The sequence below is a fragment of the Plasmodium chabaudi genome (genome assembly GCF_900002335.3).
Source record: "Plasmodium chabaudi chabaudi strain AS genome assembly, chromosome: 2".
NCBI lineage: Eukaryota > Apicomplexa > Aconoidasida > Haemosporida > Plasmodiidae > Plasmodium > Plasmodium chabaudi.
In genome coordinates, this window is record NC_030102.2 from 102077 (window position 1) to 126746 (window position 24670).

The 24670-nt window shown below is 26.0% G+C and overlaps 9 protein-coding genes across 9 annotated transcripts; 3 read left to right on the forward strand and 6 right to left on the reverse strand.

The window, feature by feature from the left end:
* Window positions 1-843: 843 nt before the first annotated feature.
* PCHAS_0201400 (chromatin assembly factor 1 protein WD40 domain, putative) lies at window positions 844-2184 on the forward strand (the record flags this gene model as incomplete). Its single annotated transcript, XM_741029.1, has 1 exon — window positions 844-2184. The coding sequence occupies one exon, from the start codon at window positions 844-846 to the stop codon at window positions 2182-2184; it is 1341 nt and encodes a 446-aa protein (XP_746122.1).
* Window positions 2185-3599: 1415 nt separating this feature from the next.
* On the reverse strand, window positions 3600-7976 carry PCHAS_0201500 (phosphatidylinositol-4-phosphate 5-kinase, putative; the record flags this gene model as incomplete). Its single annotated transcript, XM_016798475.1, has 7 exons — window positions 3600-3637; window positions 3728-3777; window positions 3887-3925; window positions 4071-4150; window positions 4238-4635; window positions 4742-4874; window positions 4968-7976. 7 exons carry the CDS (start codon window positions 7974-7976, stop codon window positions 3600-3602), a joined length of 3747 nt encoding a protein of 1248 aa, XP_016653060.1.
* A 1675-nt stretch (window positions 7977-9651) lies between these two features.
* Window positions 9652-13258, reverse strand: PCHAS_0201600 (bromodomain protein, putative; the record flags this gene model as incomplete). The annotated part of the gene is made up of 2 exons (XM_016798482.1): window positions 9652-9738; window positions 9872-13258. 2 exons carry the CDS (start codon window positions 13256-13258, stop codon window positions 9652-9654), a joined length of 3474 nt encoding a protein of 1157 aa, XP_016653061.1.
* Window positions 13259-14324: 1066 nt separating this feature from the next.
* PCHAS_0201700 (DNA-directed RNA polymerase II subunit RPB9, putative) lies at window positions 14325-15149 on the forward strand (the record flags this gene model as incomplete). The annotated part of the gene is made up of 2 exons (XM_733647.2): window positions 14325-14491; window positions 14639-15149. The coding sequence occupies 2 exons, from the start codon at window positions 14325-14327 to the stop codon at window positions 15147-15149; spliced, it is 678 nt and encodes a 225-aa protein (XP_738740.2).
* Window positions 15150-15499: 350 nt separating this feature from the next.
* PCHAS_0201800 (FAD-linked sulfhydryl oxidase ERV1, putative) lies at window positions 15500-15919 on the reverse strand (the record flags this gene model as incomplete). The annotated part of the gene is made up of 1 exon (XM_740998.1): window positions 15500-15919. One exon carries the CDS (start codon window positions 15917-15919, stop codon window positions 15500-15502), a length of 420 nt encoding a protein of 139 aa, XP_746091.1.
* An 842-nt stretch (window positions 15920-16761) lies between these two features.
* On the forward strand, window positions 16762-18780 carry PCHAS_0201900 (selenocysteine-specific elongation factor, putative; the record flags this gene model as incomplete). The annotated part of the gene is made up of 1 exon (XM_740997.1): window positions 16762-18780. The coding sequence occupies one exon, from the start codon at window positions 16762-16764 to the stop codon at window positions 18778-18780; it is 2019 nt and encodes a 672-aa protein (XP_746090.1).
* Window positions 18781-18954: 174 nt separating this feature from the next.
* Window positions 18955-19647, reverse strand: PCHAS_0202000 (conserved Plasmodium protein, unknown function; the record flags this gene model as incomplete). The annotated part of the gene is made up of 1 exon (XM_740999.2): window positions 18955-19647. One exon carries the CDS (start codon window positions 19645-19647, stop codon window positions 18955-18957), a length of 693 nt encoding a protein of 230 aa, XP_746092.2.
* Window positions 19648-20209: 562 nt separating this feature from the next.
* On the reverse strand, window positions 20210-21305 carry PCHAS_0202050 (conserved protein, unknown function; the record flags this gene model as incomplete). Its single annotated transcript, XM_051320970.1, has 6 exons — window positions 20210-20276; window positions 20395-20530; window positions 20632-20659; window positions 20826-20908; window positions 21019-21190; window positions 21291-21305. The coding sequence occupies 6 exons, from the start codon at window positions 21303-21305 to the stop codon at window positions 20210-20212; spliced, it is 501 nt and encodes a 166-aa protein (XP_051176922.1).
* Window positions 21306-21459: 154 nt separating this feature from the next.
* On the reverse strand, window positions 21460-24657 carry PCHAS_0202150 (phosphatidate cytidylyltransferase, putative; the record flags this gene model as incomplete). The annotated part of the gene is made up of 13 exons (XM_016798518.2): window positions 21460-21534; window positions 21756-21818; window positions 21959-22017; window positions 22104-22170; window positions 22316-22460; window positions 22610-22669; window positions 22756-22877; window positions 22985-23187; window positions 23300-23462; window positions 23547-23685; window positions 23767-23872; window positions 24033-24158; window positions 24252-24657. 13 exons carry the CDS (start codon window positions 24655-24657, stop codon window positions 21460-21462), a joined length of 1734 nt encoding a protein of 577 aa, XP_016653062.2.
* Between the last annotated feature and the right edge of the window lie 13 nt (window positions 24658-24670).

The following is a 24670-nucleotide window of genomic DNA, read 5'->3' on the forward strand; positions in this document are numbered from 1 at the left end:
GGTACACATTATTTTTTCCCTGTTCTCTCCTCTGATTCTTTTAATGTAAGGTTACTTAAAATTAGTCACACACATTATATATTGCAAAATACATTTTTAACAAAAATATGCACACATATGCGTATAATATGTCGCAGAAAATCATCGCTCTCTTTATAAAATTTTTATGAAATTTGTAGGAAGCTCATTTTATGAAATAAAAAAAAAAAAGCTAGGTTCTCGTACGAGCATACATATAAAAAAATATATTTATTTTTTGCCTATATATGCACACAAAATATTATATTGTATTTTTCAATGCGTATAAATAAAGTACAGTTCCACTAATACGAAAGAAGTAAAATACTATGCCCAGCAAATAACAAACTTAAAATATAATTATCCTACCTAAATTATATATATATGGATAATACATATATTTATATATACTAATTTGAAATTCATAAAATAATACTACATCTATATTTCAAGGATACAAAAAACGTAAGAAAAAAAATAAAAAAAAAATGAAATAAAAAACAAAGCAAAAAAAACATGCATATATATATGCACTATATACAAATGATGAGTATGCTTTCAATTCCTATTCCTTTGCTTTAACACAATTATACATTCATTCATCATGCCATAATAAATTATATTATTTAAAGGGAAAAAATTATAAATAAAATTGTAGAGCATAATTAGATACTCTCCTATATTTTCTGTTTTTTTTTTTTCTTTTCATTTTATATACATAAATTTCCCTCTTCGTAGCTTGCTTACATTTTCATACTCTTCAAATAGTAAGATAAATCATATTATTTATTTTCAAAAGAATATCCATAAATAGATCTAGATATAATGAATGCCCTTAAAGAGTGCAAGAAAAGAAAATCGAATGCCTTAGACGAAGCTTGCTTAGAATTAAGTGAAGGTCCAAACAATGAAGAAATAACACAAGAAGAAGTCGAAGATGTTGAAACTCAATTTTCAAATTGGAAAACAAACAGTGGATTATTATATGATTTTGTTTGTAGAAAGGAATTAGAATGGCCATCTTTATCAATGGATTTTGGTGATTATAGTGAAGAAAATATCAAAGATAATGTTTTAAATCAAATAGTATGTGTAGGAACCCATACATCTAATAATGAACCCAATTATTTATATGTATGTGATGTTTTATTCCCACTTGAACGATTACCACAAGATAAATGTGTTTATAAAATAAATGAAAGCTATGAAGGTTTTGATTTCTGTCCAGAAAAAAATAAAATTACAATTAAATCGAAAATATATCATGAAGGAGAAGTAAATAGAATCCGATTTTTACCTTTAGAAAAAAAACATATTGTTGTTACTAAAGCAATCGATGGAAATCTACATCTATTTGATATAAATAAACATAGTATAGATGATGCCACAAGTAGTGATTCAAGAAAAATGATCCCAGAAATTTCATTTATTGGGAATAATTCAGATGGTTTTGGACTTGAGTTTAATACTTTGAAAAAACATGCATTAACTTGTGGTAATGATGGAAGTATAAATGTATATGACTATCATGATTTAAGTGCAAAAACATTGAGCCCATTCTATTCAGTAAAATATAAATCAGCAATTAATGATATCTCTCCAACAAATGATCCTAATTTAATATTAGCATGTGCAGATGATGGATACATTTTAATGTATGATCTTAGAATTAAAGCAACAGAACCAGCTCAACAAGTTTTAGGTCAACAAGTTCCTGTTAATGCTATCTCTTTGAATACATTTACTGGACATTTTGCATCTGGAAGTGATAATGGAAAAATTAAAGTATGGGATATTAAAAAGTTCAATGAACCTGCACATATCATTAATGCACACAAAGAAGCTATTATCAGATTAAACTTCTCTCCAAATGATGCTTCTATACTTGCATCTGCAAGTAATAATCGTTTTATTAACGTTTATGATCTAAATAAAATCGGTGAAGAGTTAGATGCAATAGATTTATCGGATGGTCCATCTGAACTTATCTTTTCTCATGGTGGTCATACACAACCTATAACAGATTTTAATTGGAATCACCACAAAAAATTAAAAATGTTCATAGGTTCAACAGCAGAAGACAATACCTTACAATTCTGGCAATTAAAAACTGAATTACTTGATGAGGAACATACTGTTTCGACATCTAATACAGATGTAGAATAAACAAACACCTATATATATCTGTGTATGCGTGAGAGAAAGAAAAAATTATCTCGTTCGAATATATTGTCGTTTTTTTTTTATTATCTATTGAATTACACATCATTTTATTGCATCTTCAATACTTATGATATGTCTATTACTCGTTATTTTATTTTACTTTGCTTTTTTATTTCTTTCTTTACATTTTTTACTGAATCTCACGCTGCACACACATAAAAGATGCATATGAGAACAGTGCAATGTGAACCCATTTTTATAAACCACCCTCTAATATTCTCGTATTCAACTCGATTATTTAGAAAAAAATACAATTATAAATTTATTATCTTACCATTGGTACTTATCAAATAACTCAATGGTTTATTTATATGCTTAATGGATTGCATTTTTTACAAAAATTAGCCTTGATATTATTAAGAGTGCAAACAATATATAAGATTAAGACTTTGCAATACTCGATCTAATGAATCTTTCCATATCCCCACATGGCTAACCAGACTTGCTGAACTTTCCAAGCTGTAGAAATTGTAACAACCGTTGTCTATCCATTTGAACCTGTACAATATATCGAAAACTTTTTTACGTCCCTAAGTAGGGATATATATATTGCTACCTTTTTCACTTTATTTTGTCAATACATTTTAGGAGCCTATGGATGAGGCCTCATTTTCGAGACATACAAAATTAAAAAGAAAAAAATGATTCGAAGCAAGTTTTATTTTCATACATTTGTTTTTTAATTAAAAAAAAAATGGATAATAAAAATAAAATTAATTATTTATTCGATTTTAATTAAAAAAAATATATATGTTTAAGGGATTATATATTTATATTAAATAAAAGAATGTGTGGGAGAAAAAAAAAAAATAGAAATGAAATATATACGTCCATATTCCACAATATATAAAACAAAACGAAAAATGCATAAAATATTTACACTGTTAATTATAAAATATGGTTGGAAACATGTTCACTCTAATTATTCTATTGCCGCTTTACACAGCTTAATCCCTTCATTCTATATGTACATTTTTAATCATACTCATTTAAAAACATTTGATGATAAAAAAAAAAAAAAAAAAAAAAAACATAGAAAAACATGTACATGTCAGGTAAATTAAGAACATATAAATAAATACATATTACCCTATTTAGTTCATAAGAACATATTATAACAAATTATATAAACAAATTTAATCACATTTTGTGTGCAACATATATATATGCATTAAAATATGTGAATATGGCTAGTATATTCCATATTTTCTAAAAAATTGCATACATATATATATGTGTGAAAAGTTGAAATGATACAACTTTTGTCCAATTTACTTTTTGAGTTTTCAAATTAATGATATAATTTTATTTTAAAAAAAAAAAATTAATTAATATAAATTAACTGATAATAAACTATGTCACTCCATATGTTTTTCTATAAACGTTACAAACCGTTCTACAAAAAAGGTAAAAAATAATAATAATATTATAATTGCTTATCTAATTTGTTAATTTATTCCATTTTTTTTTATTATTAAATTCTTACTTGCATACGCCTTTGGCGGAATGCAGGAAATATTCTTTCTATCCAATTTTCTAAAAAAAAAAAAGTCATATTTTTACATGTATTAGACATATTTTTATTTCATTATTTGGCTATCTAGCCAATAACTAGCCATTTTGTCATTTTTTTTCGATTTCTTACTGTATCGTTCTAAAGGTATGCTCCACTTTTTTTTTCAAGCTAAAATTGAAAAACGATAAAATAAATGTCATAATAACGTATATCATACGTACATATATATATCTCTTCCATTTGAATGATAAAATATCGTAACTTTTTAAAATGAACATGCATAATTTTTATGTAAAAAAATAATGTCACTTACTTCCACTTTGTAAAAATATCAATTATTCCAAAAAAGAAAATCCGATTATTGTCGATATTGATCATGCCTCCATGGTCCCACTAAGAGAAAGAAGCAGAAACATTTTCAAAGTGTTGTAAATAAGCTGGGAAGAAAGTTTCGAAAAATGAGCGTAGGTCAATAAGTACCTGGTGAAATGGCTTGGCTGCTACACACAATCCAAACTCGTCATATACATGACGAACTTCATTTGTTTTTTTTTTGTCCCAACATACAATATCTCGTGACAGTTCTTTATAATGTATACCAAACAGTAAAGAATAATCTAAAAGCAAATTTTCTTTTAAAAAATTTGCATCGGACTTTAAAATGTTTAATAATTTTTCTTTATATTCAGGCCCTATATTTATAACATCCCCTAACTCATCAATATCAGCATCTTTCAATGCTATCGTATGATCTTCCCTCTTTTCAGGAGGTACTGTTCGCCCAATTAAACTTCCCTTTATATCATATCTTCTATGTATTTCAACCGCAGATGAAAAAAAGTTATTCATCACAATGAAGTATATCTTTTTTATTGTTTCTGCACAAAAGGGAACAGTGTCAAATATGTAACGTGATGTAAAATGATGCAACGTATGAACATAATAAACAAGCATATGCATACATGTGCATGTGCAGTATCTTACTTGATGCGCTGTTCTGGTATTTTATGCTGTGAATTCCGTACAGACGAGTTAAAAGAGAGTCTGGGTTTTTCTGAATGTACTTGTAGTACCGTGGAAGCAGTTTTTTTGATAATTTGTGGATCGCCTTGTTTACCTGCAAATAATATCAATACATGCATGTGTAAGTTGAAAGCGTAGACATACGGTGCGCAAATGAAGAATAAGATAAATAAAATTTCTTAGTTACCGTTTTAATTATGTACTTCCCATTGCTGGTGAAGTAAAAGAGAGAACCACTTTTCCCCTCAGACAAAAGCTCACTGAGAGTCGAAAGGTTCCCTAAAACCATATTACTTATGACTTGTTCAGGTCCTACTGATGTTATATATTCTCTAGATTTTATACCGAAAAATTTTCGAATATTTTTAAATATAATTGGCGAATAATTTTTAAATAAAACTTTTTGATCTGGACTTGAAGTAGATAATTGTATAACATCAGTATGTCGATAATAATTTAATATATTATCAATATTAAATTCTTTTATCGCACATATACGTATACCTATCATCATATTCATAACTAAATCCCATCTCTCATGACCAAAATATACTGCAAAAAGCTTTGGAGATTTTTTCTTTTTTTTATGACGTATTGATACAGATAATTTTCTTTTTTTTGAAGAATTATAATAATTGGATTTATTAATATATATTTTTTTATTTTGAAATTTGCCTTTAGCATATTTTCCTAACACCTCACTAGTTTGATTTAAAATATCATTTATTTCATTGTTTGAATTTGATGCATTATTTGTAGCTCTATTATTATTATTATTCGCATTATTATAATCATCAATGGAATCATAAGACGAACAATAATATTTTTGGGAAATTGTGATGGTATGTAAAAAATATCGAATTATAGAAACAGCTAGTAAGACACTTTTATATTTTTTTATACGTTTATCTCGTGAATGCATCTGTTTAGGTTCTATAATTTTGGGTTCTACATCTTCTTTATTAGTATTATTATATATAAAAATATAAAAAAACATAAAAAATATCTTATCATAATTCTCATTTTTACTATCCTTATCATTCTTTAAACATTCTTCTACATTTATTAATATTTTTCTAATATGATATAAAAGTTCATCTTTTGTCAAATTATTATTAATTACAAAATGTTGTGATTTAGCACCTGGAATAAAAAATTTTTTATTTAAAATATCTTGACTTAATTCTAAATTTTTTATATCTTTATTTGTTCTATTTATTAAAACTTTTACATCTTCATTTTCATTTACAAAATTTTTATATTGTATATATTTTTCAAGTAGATATTTCCCTGAACTATTTCCTTCTCTTTGATTACTTTCTTGAGATATATATCCATCGCTTTTATGTCCTTGACTTTCAATAAGTTCCATTCCATCACCCTTATCACTTACTCTACTATCACTACTAACACTACTGGCAACACTTCCCATGTCAATACCTTCATCTTTATCATTATCATACATACTACTATTATTTTCTGAATCTATACTATCAAAATAATCCCATTTGCTAGTTTGTTCATAATATTTTTCTTCATGACTATTTTCAGCTTTTGTTTTATCAACATTGTTTACATTTTCACATACTTCTTTTTCTTCTACTTTCTTTACATATTCTTTATATTTATTTATATATTTATTACACATATCAATATATTTTTTATTTTCTTTTTTCTTTTCAAAATCAAATATTTTCGATTTCAAATCGACAAATTTAGATTCCCCTTTATCATTGCCCATTTTGTTTTCTTCTTCTTTTTCATTTCGAAACAAATTATTATAATTGTTATTTACAAAAGATTGTGTATTGATTGGTATTTCGCTGTTTGAATGCGTGTAACTTTTCAACTCCTCTCTCTTCCCTTGTTCGTCGTTTCTAGCATTTTCCACTTCGTTTTCTTTATATAGATCGGAGTACATTTTATCTGTTGGCCCACCAACATTTTGTGTAATATGCTTCCCTAAATCTTTTAAGTCTTTCCCAATTTTATCACGTTTTTTATCTACCTTTTTATCTACCTTTTCATCTATTTGCCCATCCGGTTTTGCTTGATTAATATCGTTTAAAATTTTCTCTCCATCCTTATCAGCTAATCCACATTCAAACAATCCAGTATCATTATTATGCTCCTTTTTTTGAAACGTTGAATTGTATTTTGTCGATATGTTATGCAAGTAGGAGCTCGCATCATTTGAACTTAACAATGCGTCATGTGTTTTAAAAGCGTTATTACAATTTACATCTATGTTTGTTGATATATTATTATTTTTATTTTCGAACATACTTATTTTACTTCCATTATGATCTTCTTTCCCTTGAAAGGAATATAGACTAGCTAATTTCTTATCATAATTTTTTTTTTTTTTCTGTTTTTTTTTTTTTATAAATAAACTTGTAGTACCCCTTAAAAGAGATAATCTTGTACTCGTAGATTCAGAATAAGATTTTTTTAAATGACTTAATACTTTTTTTCCTGAATCATTTTTATATTTCTTTTGTTTTTGTTTTTTTTTTTTTATAATCAGTTCATTATTTTTTATAAAAGTATCTGCAACTTTTGTGTGAATTCCAATAAATTTCAAAAATTCATGACATTTCATTGCTCTTTTATAACATTTTAAATCCATTCTATATTTACCATCATCGCATAATATACTTAACGATTTAAAAGTATATTTGACATGACTTATTACTATTTCTTCTGCGGCTCCTAGCAATTGTTTTTTTATATCTTTGATGCTTAGAATAATTCGTTCGAAATCTTCATAAGTTATATGCTCCGAGTAATTCTTGTCGTCTTTATCTTCTTTGCCATTTTCAGCCTCTTTAGAACCCTCCAATTTGACTGACGCGCCTGATAAAATTATTCGATAAGACAATTTCAACTTATCGCGCTTACTTCCCTTTAGCATAATATTTATGGCTACACAAAATTCGTAAATATCAATATACCCATCATTGTTTAAATCGAAAGCTTTAAAAATACATTTATATAGATACGCATCTTTAATCGTTCCAAGAATTCCTAGACTTTTTTCAAACTCTTTATAATTTAATTGTCCATCTGGGCATATAGAATAAAATCTTTTATATATTATTACAATTTCGTGATCCGTTAATCTGGTTTTTTCCTTTATTTTTTTTTTTAAATTGCATTCCAATGCGTTTCGCACATTTACATTGCCACATTTCATTTGTTCAGTCTCGTCAATTCTATAGTTTCACTTTTTATATATGTTGCAAAAAAAAAAATAACAGCATATGCGCATGCATAAGTACAATGATGTAATATATAGTACGACACGGTTGGTATTCCACAAAAACTTAAAAAAAATATTCGGACTCGTCAGCGGAAAGGACAATATCTCAGCATCCCTTTTGTTTCGAAATTGGATGACCAAGATACTTATGCAATCATATATCTATTTTACAAAACGACCAAAAAATTGAAGGTTCAACGTATGACGAATATTCAATAATTGCATAAAAAAATTAAAAAAAAAAAAAATATTCAGCAAAATTACTATAAAACATATATGGAAACCTTGAAATGCCATAAAAAAAGAATGAAGATGCATAAAGTTTCAAAAATGAAAATTATTAAAATATGCTCTCAGAATATGCAACTTTTAGTTTTGCTATAAACAGCGAACAAGCAAAATAAGAGAAGCAAACGAGCGAGTAATAATAATATTGTACATAATCAACAAAAAATAAGCATTTACAATGTAATAACTTGATAAATAGTAATGATATGATTCCCATATGTTTTATAAAGATATTTATTTTCCATCATTTCAAATTTTTTATTTTTTATAAATAGAAAAGGAAAATTTATAAAATGTGGAGTAGGGAAAAAACAAAATGAAACACAAAACAGAATGGGAAAAATAAAGAAATGGAAAAAAATAAAAAAAAAAATATAAAAAATGAAAAAAAATGAAAAATATATATAAAAAAAAAAAAAAAATAGAATGAAAAAATTATAATAAAAATAATATAAATATATGTTAAAAAATAAAACAGTATTAAATACAATATTTTTAAAAATGCCGAGTGGGCCGAAAAAAATAAATCAACAATTATGAAAACAAAATTTATAAACTATAACACAAAAAAAAAAATAATATATCCAATTTGACAAAAAAAAAATAAAATATTATTAAAAAATTATCATATATAAATAGAAAAATAACATAATAAATATTAAAATTCAATGGAAAATTAAATTATTATTGTACTTTATTTTTTTCCTACATTCGTTGATAACACCATTATTTTAAACATTATATTGTGTCCATATTATTTTTTTTTATATTTAATAATCAATTTAGTTAACCTATTGAAATGAATAGCAAAAAAAGGAATGACACCATTTAAGGTACCTTCAATCTACCCTTTTTAAATATACATAAGTATGTACAAACTGTTCCATGTACTAAAATTTGTTGTACTACCATTTCTTTATCGTAGACAATTCAACTTTGTAACTGCTTTAATTATATTATCTATGTACAAATTGAAAAAAAATAAAATATTCATACTTAAAGGAACATATATAGACACATCTTTTTTTTCTATAAAAATTTTCAACATGTTCTATCCATTTATTTGTTAGAATATTTTATATTTTTTCTAAAAAGTTGCTTAGTCATTTGTTATAATAATAACTTATCAAATTATTTCAAGTTACAAAAAAAAATGAAAAAAATATGAAAATAATGCGAAAATAATCTGAAAAAAATCTGAAAAAAATCTGAAAATAATATGAAAATCGTAATGGGGGACAACCTTATATTTTCCCAATAAAATTAGGGTCCACCAGTTAGAAAACTTCATTCCACATTTTGATAAACCAAAATTGTTTTATCACAATTTGGGTTTCTTCCTTAAAATCGTGATCGTTGTTATGTTTGTTTCATCGTCTTTGTCAACCTTTAGGAGCGCATCGATGTTCTAAGGGGCATGGAAAAAGAAACAAATGAATAATGAGTAATGAGTAATGAAAAGTAAGCGATGATAGAGTGAAATGATGAAAGAGTAAACGATAGAGTAAATGGGAAAGAGTGGGCGACCACTTTGAACCTACCTTGACGTACGTCTGGACTCGGGAGATGAGCTCCGAGACCTTGTTCGCCGAATCGTGTATCCTCATCGCGTTGTTAGAAAAGTTTTGCGTGTGCAAATCGGTAAAGCATTTTTTTAAAAAGTCTACAAAATTGTTGCCATTTTTAGTTATCGAATTGTTGGATATGTATAACTTAATTTGATTATTTTGTTTGCATTTATTTATTAAATATATTTTTAAATGCTCTATATAATTTTCGTTATTTATATAAATATACTTTCTCTTTATTTTTATGTACATATTTAATTTATAATCTGATTTTATAAAAAAATAAAAATCATTATCAAAATAGTAGTTATAAAAGTAGGTATTATTAACAGGAGAATAAGATGAATCTTCTATTTTGCTATAATTTAAATTTAAACTTATTAAAATTGTTTTTTCTTTTTTTATATTTTTTATAAGCATTTCTTTATTTAAATTTGGCACATTATCAAATAGTCCATGAAAATTGTAAAAGTTTGCACTATCGATGTTAAACAGGGTTCTCTCATCCATTTGGCTGGCAATTTCGCTTACTTCATCATTTTTTACGCCATCCATTGGGTTGGAAAATGCTTGGACTTCGTCACCTTGTTCATCGTCACTGTCGGCCCAATCGGAATCTGCTTGAAATTCGCTACAAATTGGCATATGCATTTCATTGCTTTTCTTTCGCTTCAAACTTATGGATAAACAACCATGCTCTTCAAACTCTCGCTTATTGCGCTCGCCATTCCCTTTGTCATGTTGGGCGTTTGCCAGGTCGACACCACCGTTCAGTTCGCCAGTGGTTCCCGTGTCAGCCCGTTTTTCTACCTCGTTAGTTACCTTTTCAACCTGGCCATCAGACTTCGGGGCCTCCCCACCCACCTGTGGAGTGCTTATGAAGTCCTCCAGATTTTCTAAAACATTTTTAAAATGAAAGCAGCTTGTCACAAATGTGTTATCGTCACATTTGATCATACAACTTTTTTTATTTTCTAAATAGTTATCAAATATATTTTCACCAAAATAAATAACATTGCTATATCTTTTTTTCCATGTTTTAAAAATTTTAGGATATATATATTTTGTTTTTTTAATTTCATCAAAGGATTTTCTTTTCTCAATTATGTTACTCTTTAAAGATATTTTGATTTTTTTACTTCCATTTTCCCATTTCAATTTATCTTCCCCTTTATCTGGATATTCATTATTCTGTTCTTTTTGATCATCCCCATCTTTCGTAAAATGGTTAGATGGTGTATTGCCATAAATATTTTTATATTCTTCTTTAAATATAAAGAAGAACAGATTATTTTTATTCATATGTTTAAAATTTTTTAAATTAACATTATCTATATAAATTGGTGGGATACTTTTTTCATTTAATTTATGGATATCTATATTTCTTAATTTACAAAATTCAACAATATCAACTTTATTATTGATTAAATAGTTCATCCATATAGAATATATAGTAGCATATTTTTTTTTTTTTATTTTCTTTTTTTTAAAATATTCAATATAATTATTCATACTAAATATTTTATTACGTGAATCATTGTAACTATCATATATTTTGTCTTTCCATTTATTCCATAATTCTTCAAATTTTTCATCACTACCTTTTGCTGCATCTATAATATATTTATTTTGTGATATATCTGGATTGAAGTCCAAACAATTTTTAAATATAAGTTTTATATCATTATAAACTTCATTAGGTTCTTTATAAATTCCATTTGTTAAATTATTAGTAACTGTTGTATAATCCATTGGCTTTGCTATTTTTATTTTATATTCTTCTTTGATTCGATCATTTATATTTTTATCATATAACACTGGTATTTTAAAATAAATAGAATTACTATCATTCTTTAAAACTTTTAATATATTATTCTTTATTAAATTTTCCCATTGATTTGTTATCTGTTTATTTATTTCGTTATTCACCGTTTTTTTTGTTACAAAACTTGAGCTTGCATTTTTATTATTCCCACTTTCGTCATCTTGGCTATGCTCTCCATCGTGCTTAGTCTCTCTTTTCGTTTCCACTTTATCAGTATGTATCGATTCTTTTTCTCGCTGTTCTAAAGTCAAATATGTAGAAGCTTTTCTATCCGTTTCAACACTATTTAGTTCATCTATTTTTATATTATCCAATTTTAATTTTATTCGAAAAACCGATGATTTTTTTTTATTTTTGTTTGAATCATCCTTAGTAAGGTCAGCACTATTTTTTTCTTTTACTTTCACATTTTCAGAAATGTTTACATTATTTGTAACATCTGTTTCGTTATTGATTGATATTTCTTCACCGACTTTTGAACCCCTTTTATCATTTTTAGTATCATCAATATTTTCAAACAATTTTGAAAAATACTTTTCATCTTTTTCATAATAATTATTGAACGAAGTTAAAATATTTTTGGCTTCTTTTGTTCCTCGTATAGAAATTATTAATTTATAAAATTCCGATTGATAATGCTTTAACGCATTTTTTCGCATATTATATAAATTTATTTTTTCTTTTTTGTTTTTTTCAGATTCTATAATATTTATAGAATTCTCAAATAATAATAATATATCATCATTAAACTCGTTTTCATCTTTATACATTTCATAATGTAACTTACTATGAATTATATCGACATTTGTTTTTTGTGCTACAGATGTGTCTATGCATTTTCCTATTCCTCCATCTTTTCCAATATCTTTTTTTTCTTTACTCTCAGAAAATATTTCAGAATAATCACTTGCATCATTCAAACATTGAAATACCTTTTCCTTTTTTAATCGATCTAAAAGTTGTGATAATCGTCGTTTAATGCTTCTATTTATAATTGTTGGATTCTCTTTTACATTATTATTTGCATTTTTATTTAAATATGTACTATCCGTTCCTACATCTAATTTGGTATTATCACCATCTTCAACCTTGTTACCCTTAACAGGTTTGTCAACTGTTTTATTGTTATTTTTATTTTTTAATTCAACCCCTTTTTCATCACATTCACTAAGATTAACTACATCATTATTATTTGTTTGTCGTCTTAAAACGATTCTCGATTTTGTTGCATTTTTGTTTTTATTTGTTTCAACTTCTTGTACCTTTTTCCGATTCACATTTATTCCTTTACTAACTGGTTCGCTCGATTTTTTCTTATCATCCTTTTCATTACCCTTCCCTTTTACGGGCGCGCTTTTTTTTTGCCCCGAAGTAGTGCTACTAACATTGGGACCGTCCTTCTTCCCTTCTTTCGTATCTTTCGTATCTTTCGTATCTTTCGTATCTTTCGCTTCTTTCGCTTCTTTCCCTTTTAGTTTGCTTTTTTTCTCGTCGCCATCTTGCTTCTTCGTTCTCAAACTCCGTCTCGTTTCCATTCACAGTATAGTATGGTCATAATATTCGATGGGAATCCCGTTTTGTGTTAGCAGAATCAAATGAATCGGAAAGTTCTTTACAAGCATGTGCATATGCGTAGTTAGTCCACCTTTGCACAGGACATGAAACAAACAACGATTATAAAAAATATTTAAATATCAACATTTATTAATTTGTGTATACACTAGTTATAAATAAAATATTTTTCATTTTTTATTTTTTCACAATCATCATCACATTAATTATTTACCTCTTAAAAAATGGAGTACTTCATTACTTTTTTATAAATATCTTATAATAACAAAAAATTGGAAAACTGTTTTGAAACTTTACAAAAACACATGATATAATTATGCATTTGTAGTGATACTTTTTTTATTTCTTTTATATTTCCCACCTAAACACCTAAAATATAGTTACAACAAATGTTTTTATTAGTTTGGTAAATCATTCATCGTACGATTAATGATATATTTATTTCCATCCATGTTTACAAATCCTTTTACAGTTTTAATAAAAAAAATATTTTCTTTTTTTTCCTGTTTGTTTTAAACAAAATTATTCAAATGTTTAATCATATGTAGTTAATATTTTCAATAAGTATATGCATCTTCGCTATGTATGTATGTTTTTTTTTTTTTTTTTTTTTTTTTTTTCTCACATGTATTGTCCAAGGGCTAACGGGCATAAAAAATTGTAAATGAATGCGTAAATTATTTTGCAGTTTTTTTTGTCACAATTTTTCCAGAATTTTTTCTTTTTTTCCAACTTTATTTACGTTATTCTTCAACTTCTTTGTTTCCATACCAACCCCTATTTAAACTTTTCTTTTTTTAGTGACATAAACATGAGTTTTCATTTACTTATTTCGTTCAAACAATAATATAACTATCAATCTCTCACAACTGACATGACGAAATATATTTTATTTTTATTACTACAAACATAAAGAGATAAACATAAAAGCATTTCTCTTTTCACATACTTAACTGTTTTAGTATAGAACTATAAATTTCATGGCAAACTAAAATTTTTTTTTTTTTTTTTTTTCTAATTCTTTTCAATATGGCTGAAGTTAACTTTTGTGAAGAATGTAATAATATTTTGTATGCTAGGAGTGACAAAAAAAATAAAAAACTTATTTATGTTTGCCGAAGTTGTGATTATATTTCAAATCAACAAAATGAAAACAATAACATTGTAGCTCGTATTAACTACAACTACAACAGAAAGTAACTCCCACTACTCTCTTACATTTATATGCGAACAATATGAACCGGAAGATAACCATCTTCCTGGATTGCATAAGTATAGCAGTGAAGTGCTACATGAAATTTTTCTTTGCATGCTTCATCTTTTCTACCACTTCTTATTTGCAGGGAAGATGTTTACATCCATCCTGAAACCAAAAATGATCCCGCTCTTGGACGGGTTCGAGATTGGATATGCAAACAATGCGGTAACACAGAAGCAGTTTTTTTACAACTCCCCGAAAAAATCAGCTACAATCCAATGGCATTAATTTATGTATGTACAAATAAAAATTGTCAATATTGGGAAAAAGAAATACAACATTCTAATTATGATGCTTCAAATTATAATAAAAAAAATGGTGATCTTTCAAATCAATTCGATGAAATCGATTCCAAACTATATATTAAACATGAAAATGATCAGTCAATGGGTGATAGTAATAATAAGAGATGGTCAGCCAGAGCAGGAAATAAATATCCTCCTATCAAATCAGAAGTGTCTGATCAAAATGAAGAACATGAACAAGTTCAGTTAAAACAAGAACTGTTTAAAATTATATCTAGTAATCAAAATGCAGAGGAAGAAAATGCAGAACTTGGTGAAGCTAGCGATAGTAGTGTCGACGAATATTTTTAAAACCGAACTCAAAAAAAAAAAATCACCTAACTGTTCATATGCCCACTTTTATCTTCCTTACATTTCTACCTTTTTAATTATATTTTTATTCAACACATTAAATAATAATTTACATTTGTTTAAACTCAAAAAATATAAATTTTTTTAAAATTAAAAAAGTTAAAATATAAAAATAATTTAAAAAATACACCAAAAAATGAAATAAGTCCCAGGACACAGCGGAAAAAAAGGAAAAGAAAAAAACATGATTATAGCTCTATAAAATTGTCATCAATTTTTTCCTTCTCAACATAAGCAGCCTTGTTCATGCACATTTCTTGACAAATGGAATATGGATAAAGCTGCCCATTTTAATCTACCGTTTTGTACTTATCTATTATATTCTGAATGTTGTCCGAAACATAAATATCCTTTCCTATCTCTTCATTTATCATATTATGCAAATTAAAAATAAATGTTGAAAATTCAATTTTATTTGCACATGTTAATTTGTATTTTTTTAATATATCTAATAGATCTAATTTACAAATATGACAAGGATATAAGTTTGAAAAAGAATAAAAAAAATCTATATGTTTTTTTTTTTCATCTTCTGTTGGATTATTTGGATAGTTAGCTGAGACCGTATGTAGAATCATCCATGCGGCTCGTCCTATTTCACTTCGATCTGGAGGGTATATTTTTTTTACTCCACCAACTTTATTATTTTCTAAATGGTTTTCTTTTTTTCTATCATTGCATGAATTTTCATAACATTTTTTTATTTCCATTTTTGCAATACATAAATTTGTAGCATGTTTTTTTTTCTTATCTCTTGGTTCTCGAAATAATGGCAAGTTCTTTAAAACTGTTTTTCCTTTCTTCCTCTCTCTCCTCTTTATGCGTTTTTCATCATATATTAAATTTGCTTGGAAAAATAAACACTGCAAACTGCCTATTTATATATTCGTTCTTTTTTACTAATATGTATACCATACTAGTGTTGAGATTGATGTGAATAGCTTAATTTCCAAGAGGGGAAATGCTTTGCTGTTTTCTGCATATATGCATTATATGACCATATCAACTATCTGTTTTAGCTAATAATACATTAAAAGATAAAAAATTTAAAATAAAAAAATGATGCTTGCTTATAAAACTACAATTTTATTTATGTTGAAAATTTTTGTGAAAAAAACGACAAAAAAAATATAATTTTTCAAGCACATAAAGATTATTTAAAATCCGTTTTTGTTATATCATTGGTATGTTTTATCCAATCTATTTTCATTCCTTTGATGCTTATCACGTAATTTATTTTTACCGCATTTTTAGCAACCACAATTTGGTTATTTTATTTTTACATATATTGCATATTTTTCTTTCTTTTAATTTATCAAATTTTTTCAATTTTCAAAACTCACAAATATATATACTTTGTAATTTCATGCTATATGCATGTGTGCTTGTTCATAGTTTTTATCACATTAAAAATATCTTTTTAAAACTGAATGAATATTAACATTTTTCATTTTTACCTGCACAATTCAGAAAAAAATATTATTTCCTTGCCGATAGTCATATTTTTTTTTTTACTGAAAAATTTACACATAATTGCACACATACTGAATGAATGATTAATGTTAATATAGGGGTATTAGGACATGTAGATTCTGGGAAAACAAGTTTATGTAGGTGTTTAAGTGAAGTTTTGAGTACCTGTGCTTTGGATAAGCATAGGCAAAGTCAAGAAAAGGGAATAACCATTGATCTTGGGTTTTCATCATTTTATATAAAAAAAAAAAAAAGCCAAATTACAACTAGCCAAAATCAACATGAAGAAACTCAAAACAATAAAATAATACCCAAACACGAGTCAACCGCAAATGATAATGAAAATCAAAATGACGTAAAAAGAGAGGATATTAATAATGATTGTGAAGAGGGAAATATTCAAAATAAAAATATATCAAACGAAAATCCTGAAGATGAATTGATACAAATATGCTTAGTAGATTGCCCTGGGCATCATTCCTTAATCAAATGTATAGTAATGGGAGCAAAAATTATGGATATGATTTTTTTAGTCATAGATATAAATAAAGGGATACAAAAACAAACAATAGAATGCCTAGTTTTATGTCAATTTGTAAAAAGTGATATTATTATTATTCTAAATAAAATTGATTTAATACCTTTACATGAAAGGGATAAAAAAATAAATTCCATGAAAAAAAAAATTAAAGACGCGATAAATAAAACATCTCTAAAAAAGTTGTCATATTACATAGTTAGCTTGTCTGCTAACAGTAAAAATACAGGTGGTGACGAAATGGGAGAAAAAACACATTCCATGTGTGGAGACAGTCCAAACGAATTTAATCCTCGTTCTACCATTTTAAAAAAAGAAAAACCCGCAAGTGAAAACATAAATGAACTTATAGAACTATTAAAAAATGTTATAAAAATCCCAGTAAGAGAAAACAACCCAAGTTTTGAAGATTTTTATTTTTTATATGACCATTCATTTGAAATAAAGGGAAAAGGTATGGTATATACAGGAACTGTTATAAAAGGTAAAATAACAATAAATTCAGATATTTCAATATTGCCTTTAAATATAAAAGGAAAAATTAAAGATATACAAAGTTTTAAAAAAAAAAAAAAAGAAGGCTCATCAGGTAATAGATTATCATTTTTAATATCACATGACAATATTAAAAATTTGAAAAAAGTAGAAAGAGGTATAATTGTTCATGAAAAATCGAGTATATGTAATTTTACTGTATTTATTTGTAAAATAAAATTAATAGAATTTTATAAAAAAAGTATAAAAAATAAAGAATTGTTAACATGCATAATTGGTTTTGCTTCATCCCATTCTTATGGTTTCTTTTTTAAAAAGTTAAAAACAGAAAAAAAAAAGGAACACGAAAATAATTTACAGCATAATGGGAAAACAAATCCCAGTTGTCTTTCAAACAATAATGGATTTGATAGAAATGGTGATTACTTAATTATTGATGAGGTGGAATATTTTAACAATATAAATGATGAAACAATTTCAGAAAATGATTTATTTGAAGATGAAAACGATGAGGAAATATATTTTTTAGTTGTCTTGAATAAAAAAATATATGGATTTAATGGTGAAAAATGTATATTTTTAAAAAATGATGAGAATATAAATTGCAGAATATGCTTACATGGTAATATAGTAGACATAATTAAAGATAGTGGAATAAATTCCAAAATGAATAATTCCACATTTGTTATGAACAAAAAGCCATGTTTAAATGAACATGAAGATTATAAAAATTTTAAAATAATGAAAGAAAAAGAAAAAATTGGATTAATTGAAAAAGTAATTGACAACACTACTTTATTATGTAAAAATGTTTTTACCTCTTCAAATCAAGTCACAGCTTATTTGACCCAAAAAATTTATCTTATACCCATAGAACATCAAAAAAATAAAAATGTGTGCAAAACAGCAACCATTGGCTATATAGCCAAATCTTTTGCAAAAAATGGAAAATTCATTGCTCATTTTGATGATGATATTTCGCATATTAAGGACAATATAAAATCGTACATAATCATGATTAAATATTACAAAGACATTTTTACAAAAAGAAAAATTTTTATGTAAGAATATAAACAATAAAATTAAATAATTCAAATCACATGACTGGTGCATTTAACACTTACAAAAAAATTATGAACAAGTCAGGTAAAAAAAAAAAAAAAACTAGCCAAATGTGTACAAAAATATCAACCACTATATGATATATTTTGTTCTTTCCCTTATCATACTAATACATGTTTAACAAGAAACTTTTGTTCCTTCATATACTTTTTTAGGAACAACATATTTGTGGGTGTTTTTTTTGTACAATTTGCTCAAGTCAGCTTCTAACAAATTCGCTGTTTTAATTATATCCATTAATCTTTTTTTTCGTGGCAATTCTTCATTCATATAATGTAAATTTTTTTCAAAATTATTTCTCATCATATCTATTTGTGATACGAATGCAGATAATTTTGCTTCTTCATACTCGTTTTCTATATTTTCTAAAGAAAATACATGTATGCTTTCAGTTGCTGGAGATCGCTTTAATTGTGTGTCATATAGAGCTCTCCATATCGTTTCTTCCTCTACTGGACCTTTTGATTTTATTTGGACAAAAGAAGGTTGTAACATTTGAGATTTATTAATATCGTTTTGTTTCTTTTCAGATTTAGAATCTAAAATGGTGTTAGTATTAAATATATTTTCTTTTTTATTTTCATCATTCTCCTTGTTATCCTTTGGTTGTATTTCACTATATATTTGTTTCCAGTTTTCAAATTTTTTATAAAATTCCTCTTCAGCACTTTTTGTGCTTTCATATATTTGAATTAAGTTTAATGCAAGCTTCTGCTCCGTTTGTGATAAATGTTTTATGTCATACATTTTGTCACATGATATACTCAAAAAAGCAACAAAAACAAAGAAAATAGAGAATATGACCATCATTATTTTATTAATTTTGCATATATATGATAACACGTTTTTTCCCTTATGTTTATATTATAACTTTTTTTTATTTCATACAAAAGAGTACACACCCCATATAATATTTATAGGTATACACCAAAAAATTTGAATAATTTTTTTTAAAATTAAAAACCTAATGTTTACAGAATGAAACAAACTGCATATAGATAAGTCAATTATAACTCATACGCTTTATGTGCATACTTGCATACACAAATGTGCTTGTATAGGCATATAAAAAAATGTGATTTACAAACATGTAGAATAGGAAATAAAAAAAAATATGAATAATAAAAGATTAAACAATAAAAGGTTTAAATAAATAGGATAGACAAAAAAAATATATATATACTTTTTTTTCGTGTTAAGAGTATACTATCAAAGTAGCTCTTTATTGTGTATATACATTATAAAAAAGGATGAAGGCAAAAAAAAAACAAGTATGGCCTCTGTTAATTATATAAAACAATGGATGGAATTAATTCCTTATGTATATATTTACATATGCATATGTATGTGCATGGCAAATCTCTGAACTTGGTCACTCCTTCAAGTAGACATTTGCAGGCAGAGTACCCAAAAATTTTGATCTTTTATAGTCGTTGAATCTGAGAGAATAAAAATTATGAATACTCTCAAATGAGTTAATATAAATCCATAAAAAATGTGAAAAATAAATATTCATATTATATGCATATATATATTATTCATTTTATCATCCCTAACCTCCCAGTTACTAAATTCCCAGTGAATGAACCAAAATACATACCCATGATTGAAAAAAATGGTATCATTATTGCTTTGCTCTTTATGTCATAATATTTAAACATTCTAAGGCTGTACAGCGGAAGCAATATCGATCCTTTAAAAAAAAAGAAATGCAATCAAGCAAATGTTGTTAAGAAAATGTATGAATAGCTTGGGGAAGTACACCAACTTATGATTCATTTTAATTAGACTTACCAACAAAGGAGTACATTTTGCATTTAACCTATGAAAATAATGAAAAAAAAATATAAATAAAATTTAGTTTATGAACAATGCATAATATAAAGCTATAAAAATTGTCACTAATTATCTGTACTGTCATATGCACACATTTTTTTAATATACTCACAAAATGGGAAATCTACATGCATATACTCATTTTATGTTACCTGCTTTTCTATATCTTTCTGTCGTGTATTTAAAATGTCTAAAATGCTTGCTGTATTAATATTCGGGTTGCTAGAAGCATCACCTAATAGGGGTATGAAAAAAAAATACAAGTACATTATATAGACGAATATTCTACATATGCTTGCACAAAGATATACATGTATTTTCTATAAATACCAAAGGCAATATTACCTGAATAAACATTTGAAAGGACTTTAATCACATCACTACTATTTAATTTGTTACATTTATTTCCAATAGTAAAAAACGAACATCGAATAAAAAGTTTTTTTAAAAAAAATATATTTTTCTTTTTATTATTTTTCGAGTATGTGTGCTCAAGTATTGTTATATCTGATGGCACCTGTAAAAGGAATACGCAAGTAGTTGTATACATGTACCTATATAAGCATTCATTTAGCATGAACATGTCATAAAATTTGGTGAGGAGGAAAAGTAGTTACCTTTATATATGCCATCTTGGAATAAACAAAAAGAAAAAAAAAGCAAATAATAGGAAATAAAAAAAGATCCTAACTAGTATATAATTTCTATTGAACTGTTATAATATCCATTTGTTTTCAAAATAAAAAAAAATTAAAAAAATTCTTAAGGGCCAATTCAATCCAACTTTTATTCTTCAAAACATAAATACACGCAAAAAGAAAAAATTGGTAAAAGTAAATTATCGATATCGTTCAAATAAGCCTTAAAAAAATAAATGAAAAAGTAAAGGCGGAAAAAAATTAATACATATAAAAAAATATGCATATTTACCAATACAGATTTTTACATAATTGTATGACCATATGCACATGTACATATTTTTACTACACAACTGTGTAATTATTTGGCTAGCCTTCATAATATATGTATACATATAATATAGAATTTATTTTTAATTTTATTTTTTTCTCCTTTTTGCTAACCTCAAATATAGCTCCAAATAATGATATAATGAAGCATTCTTTTATATTAGTAAAATTTGTTTTCTTCAAAAATAAGTACAAAACATCATATATATATAAAATCATATTATGTTAACCTAAACTTACACGCATGTATGTGCATAATTATTAACGTCTATGTTAATATATTTCTATGTTTTTTTTTTTTTTTTTTTTTTTTTTACCTGGAGGTAGCTAAAAAAAAGTAGCGATACGAAGGTAGTACAGAAAAAAAAAAAACAACCTAAAAATGTAGAAAGTATGAATAAATTTGCACACACATAAACAGAATAACATAATGCCTGTATATATTATGTAACACATTTTTACCTAAATAGGATTTATTATTTGTATTCGTAACTTTTGGTGTGGGATATAAACGCCCTCCTATTGCCGCCTTAAAATAAAAAAACATAAAATAGAATGAATAAACCTGTACATATAAAACTACTGTAACACGTAACAAAAATACACCATGATAATTACTCATGTATTATAAAATATTTAAAAAAAATAAAAACTAAATAATAATATCGTCTAACAAATGAATCCCCTATGCATATGGAATATAATCCAGAACAATATAACATTAAATTTGTTTCTCGAAATAAATATCTTATTTCTTTCTTATAATAATTATAATTTGTGTTGCTCAAAACAACATCGGCAACAATTGGCAAGTATGCTCTAAAAGAAAATTCCATAAAAAAATTTATTAAATTTTAAAAAATGATAACTCATGTTCCTATTCACACACACACACGCACACATACAATATATAGCTATACTACCACTATCTCAATTAGTGACACTATTTTATCATTGTAAAAATATACCCCGCTAAAAGATATATGTGTGTTAAAATAAGTCCATGCCGATCTCTATCATCGATAAATCTATCAAAATAAAAAAAGTTTAAATACATTTTTCGCTTCAGAAACAATAGACAATACTGTTTATGCACATTATATACATATGTAACCTTGTAAGAAATAAATTCAGCCAGTTGTTGGAATTAAATGCATGTTCGTAGTTTTTTCGTAAAATCTCAATCAGAATAAAAAGGGCCAGTATAAATGACAGCACTACTGTGAGCAACTCAACCTGAAATGAAAAATGCCAAACAAATAAGTAAATGTAGATCGACATAAATACATGATACACACTTCTTGCACAGCCAAATGTGTCGACTTAAATTTGTATATTCTTACCTTTCCTGCCCAAAATGCTAAATTAGTATTCAAAAAAAGAAGGAAATGGTAATGCTTCCTTACATATATTAAATTTTCTTGTTTTTTTGTTAAGAAGTTTATAAAAATTAAATACAATAGTGTTATGAAAAACCATGATGCTATTAAAATCAAATTATCATTCCTTCTTATAAGGTTCATTGCATAATCTAGAAATTTTACGTCTGCCAACAAAGTTACAATAATTAAGTCTATAGTAAAAAAAGCTTTAGTAATACAAAACTACAAACATAATATATAAACATATTTTTCATTTTTTTTGAATAACTATTTAACCATTTATATTTCCTGTGTTATGCTCTTTTAAAAAAAAGTTGTATATATTGTAGGAAAAAAAAATAAATGTTGCTATAATAATATTCGTTCTGTTCTTTTTTTTGTCTTTTCCATTTTGTATAAAATATGCACAGTATCCTCCATATAATGCTATGCTCAATATCTAAAAGAAAATAAATGACATCGAATATGCAAATGTGCAATATATTTTACATGTATACCCATAGACATTTCCATTTTATATTACCAATTTGCTTAAAACTAAAAAAATTACTCCAGGAAATGCCTTAACATTTAAATAGTTGTAAGTTAAACTGTATAATGAAGCGGTTAAAAAAAATGCTCCAATCGAACTTATAAGTATCCCATTCATAAATGAAAATACTCTAAAAAAGAAAAAGAAATAACGAAAAATAAGAGACTAGCAATTAGGTAAAATAAAAAAAATATAAAATAAATCTACCAACCTATTTGCCAAACGAAATATTGCCACTAATAAAATATGATAAAAGGTGAAAACCACCATAAAAAGCAAAAAACATATAAATACATTTTCTTGCACTTTTATTATAGCTGCGTAAAAAAAGGTCAAAAAAAATATGCATGTGAAAAATGTGATTGCATTGTGTTAGGATTATATATGCAAGTGCTATCTCTACAAGCGATCTATTATTTAGCATTCATTCACACGGACAAACATATGAACAGTCGGGTGATTGCCCATTTTGGATACCTAAAGTTATAGCGAACAACGAGATATGGGACAAAATATACGACAAAATGTTAATCTTAACATATCTCAGACATACACTTGAAATAGCAAATATGTTTACAAAAACAAGAGATAATTTTGCGATCTCTACAAAAGTAAAAAAAAATAAAAATAAATAAATCACAAGGTATCCACATATGAACTTATTTTGCTTCCCTTCAATATGATTGAGAAACTTACCATAGCGAAAAATGCCATATTTAAGGAACAGGAGGGTAGACAAGAGTGGCAAAAAATAAAAATAAAAAAAATTTTCTACATATGTACACACAAATAATTTTAAAAAAGCAATTGATAATTTTGTTTTTTTAGAAAAATTATAAAGTTTATTATTTTTTTTATTCTTTATAATATTCGATGAACTTGATAATGTCTCGCCTTTATAATGTTCTCCTATACATAAGGAGCAACTAATAAATGGAAAGGAATTGTTATTTTCCCATTTTTCATAATATAAATTAATAACAATTATTGTGTTACATAAAGCTGTTAAAAATAACCATATATATATATACTGGTAGGAAATAAAAATATTTTTTCGTATTATTGTTATAATCAGCAAACAAACTAAAAGGATATTAACCATCCCAATGTCTTCT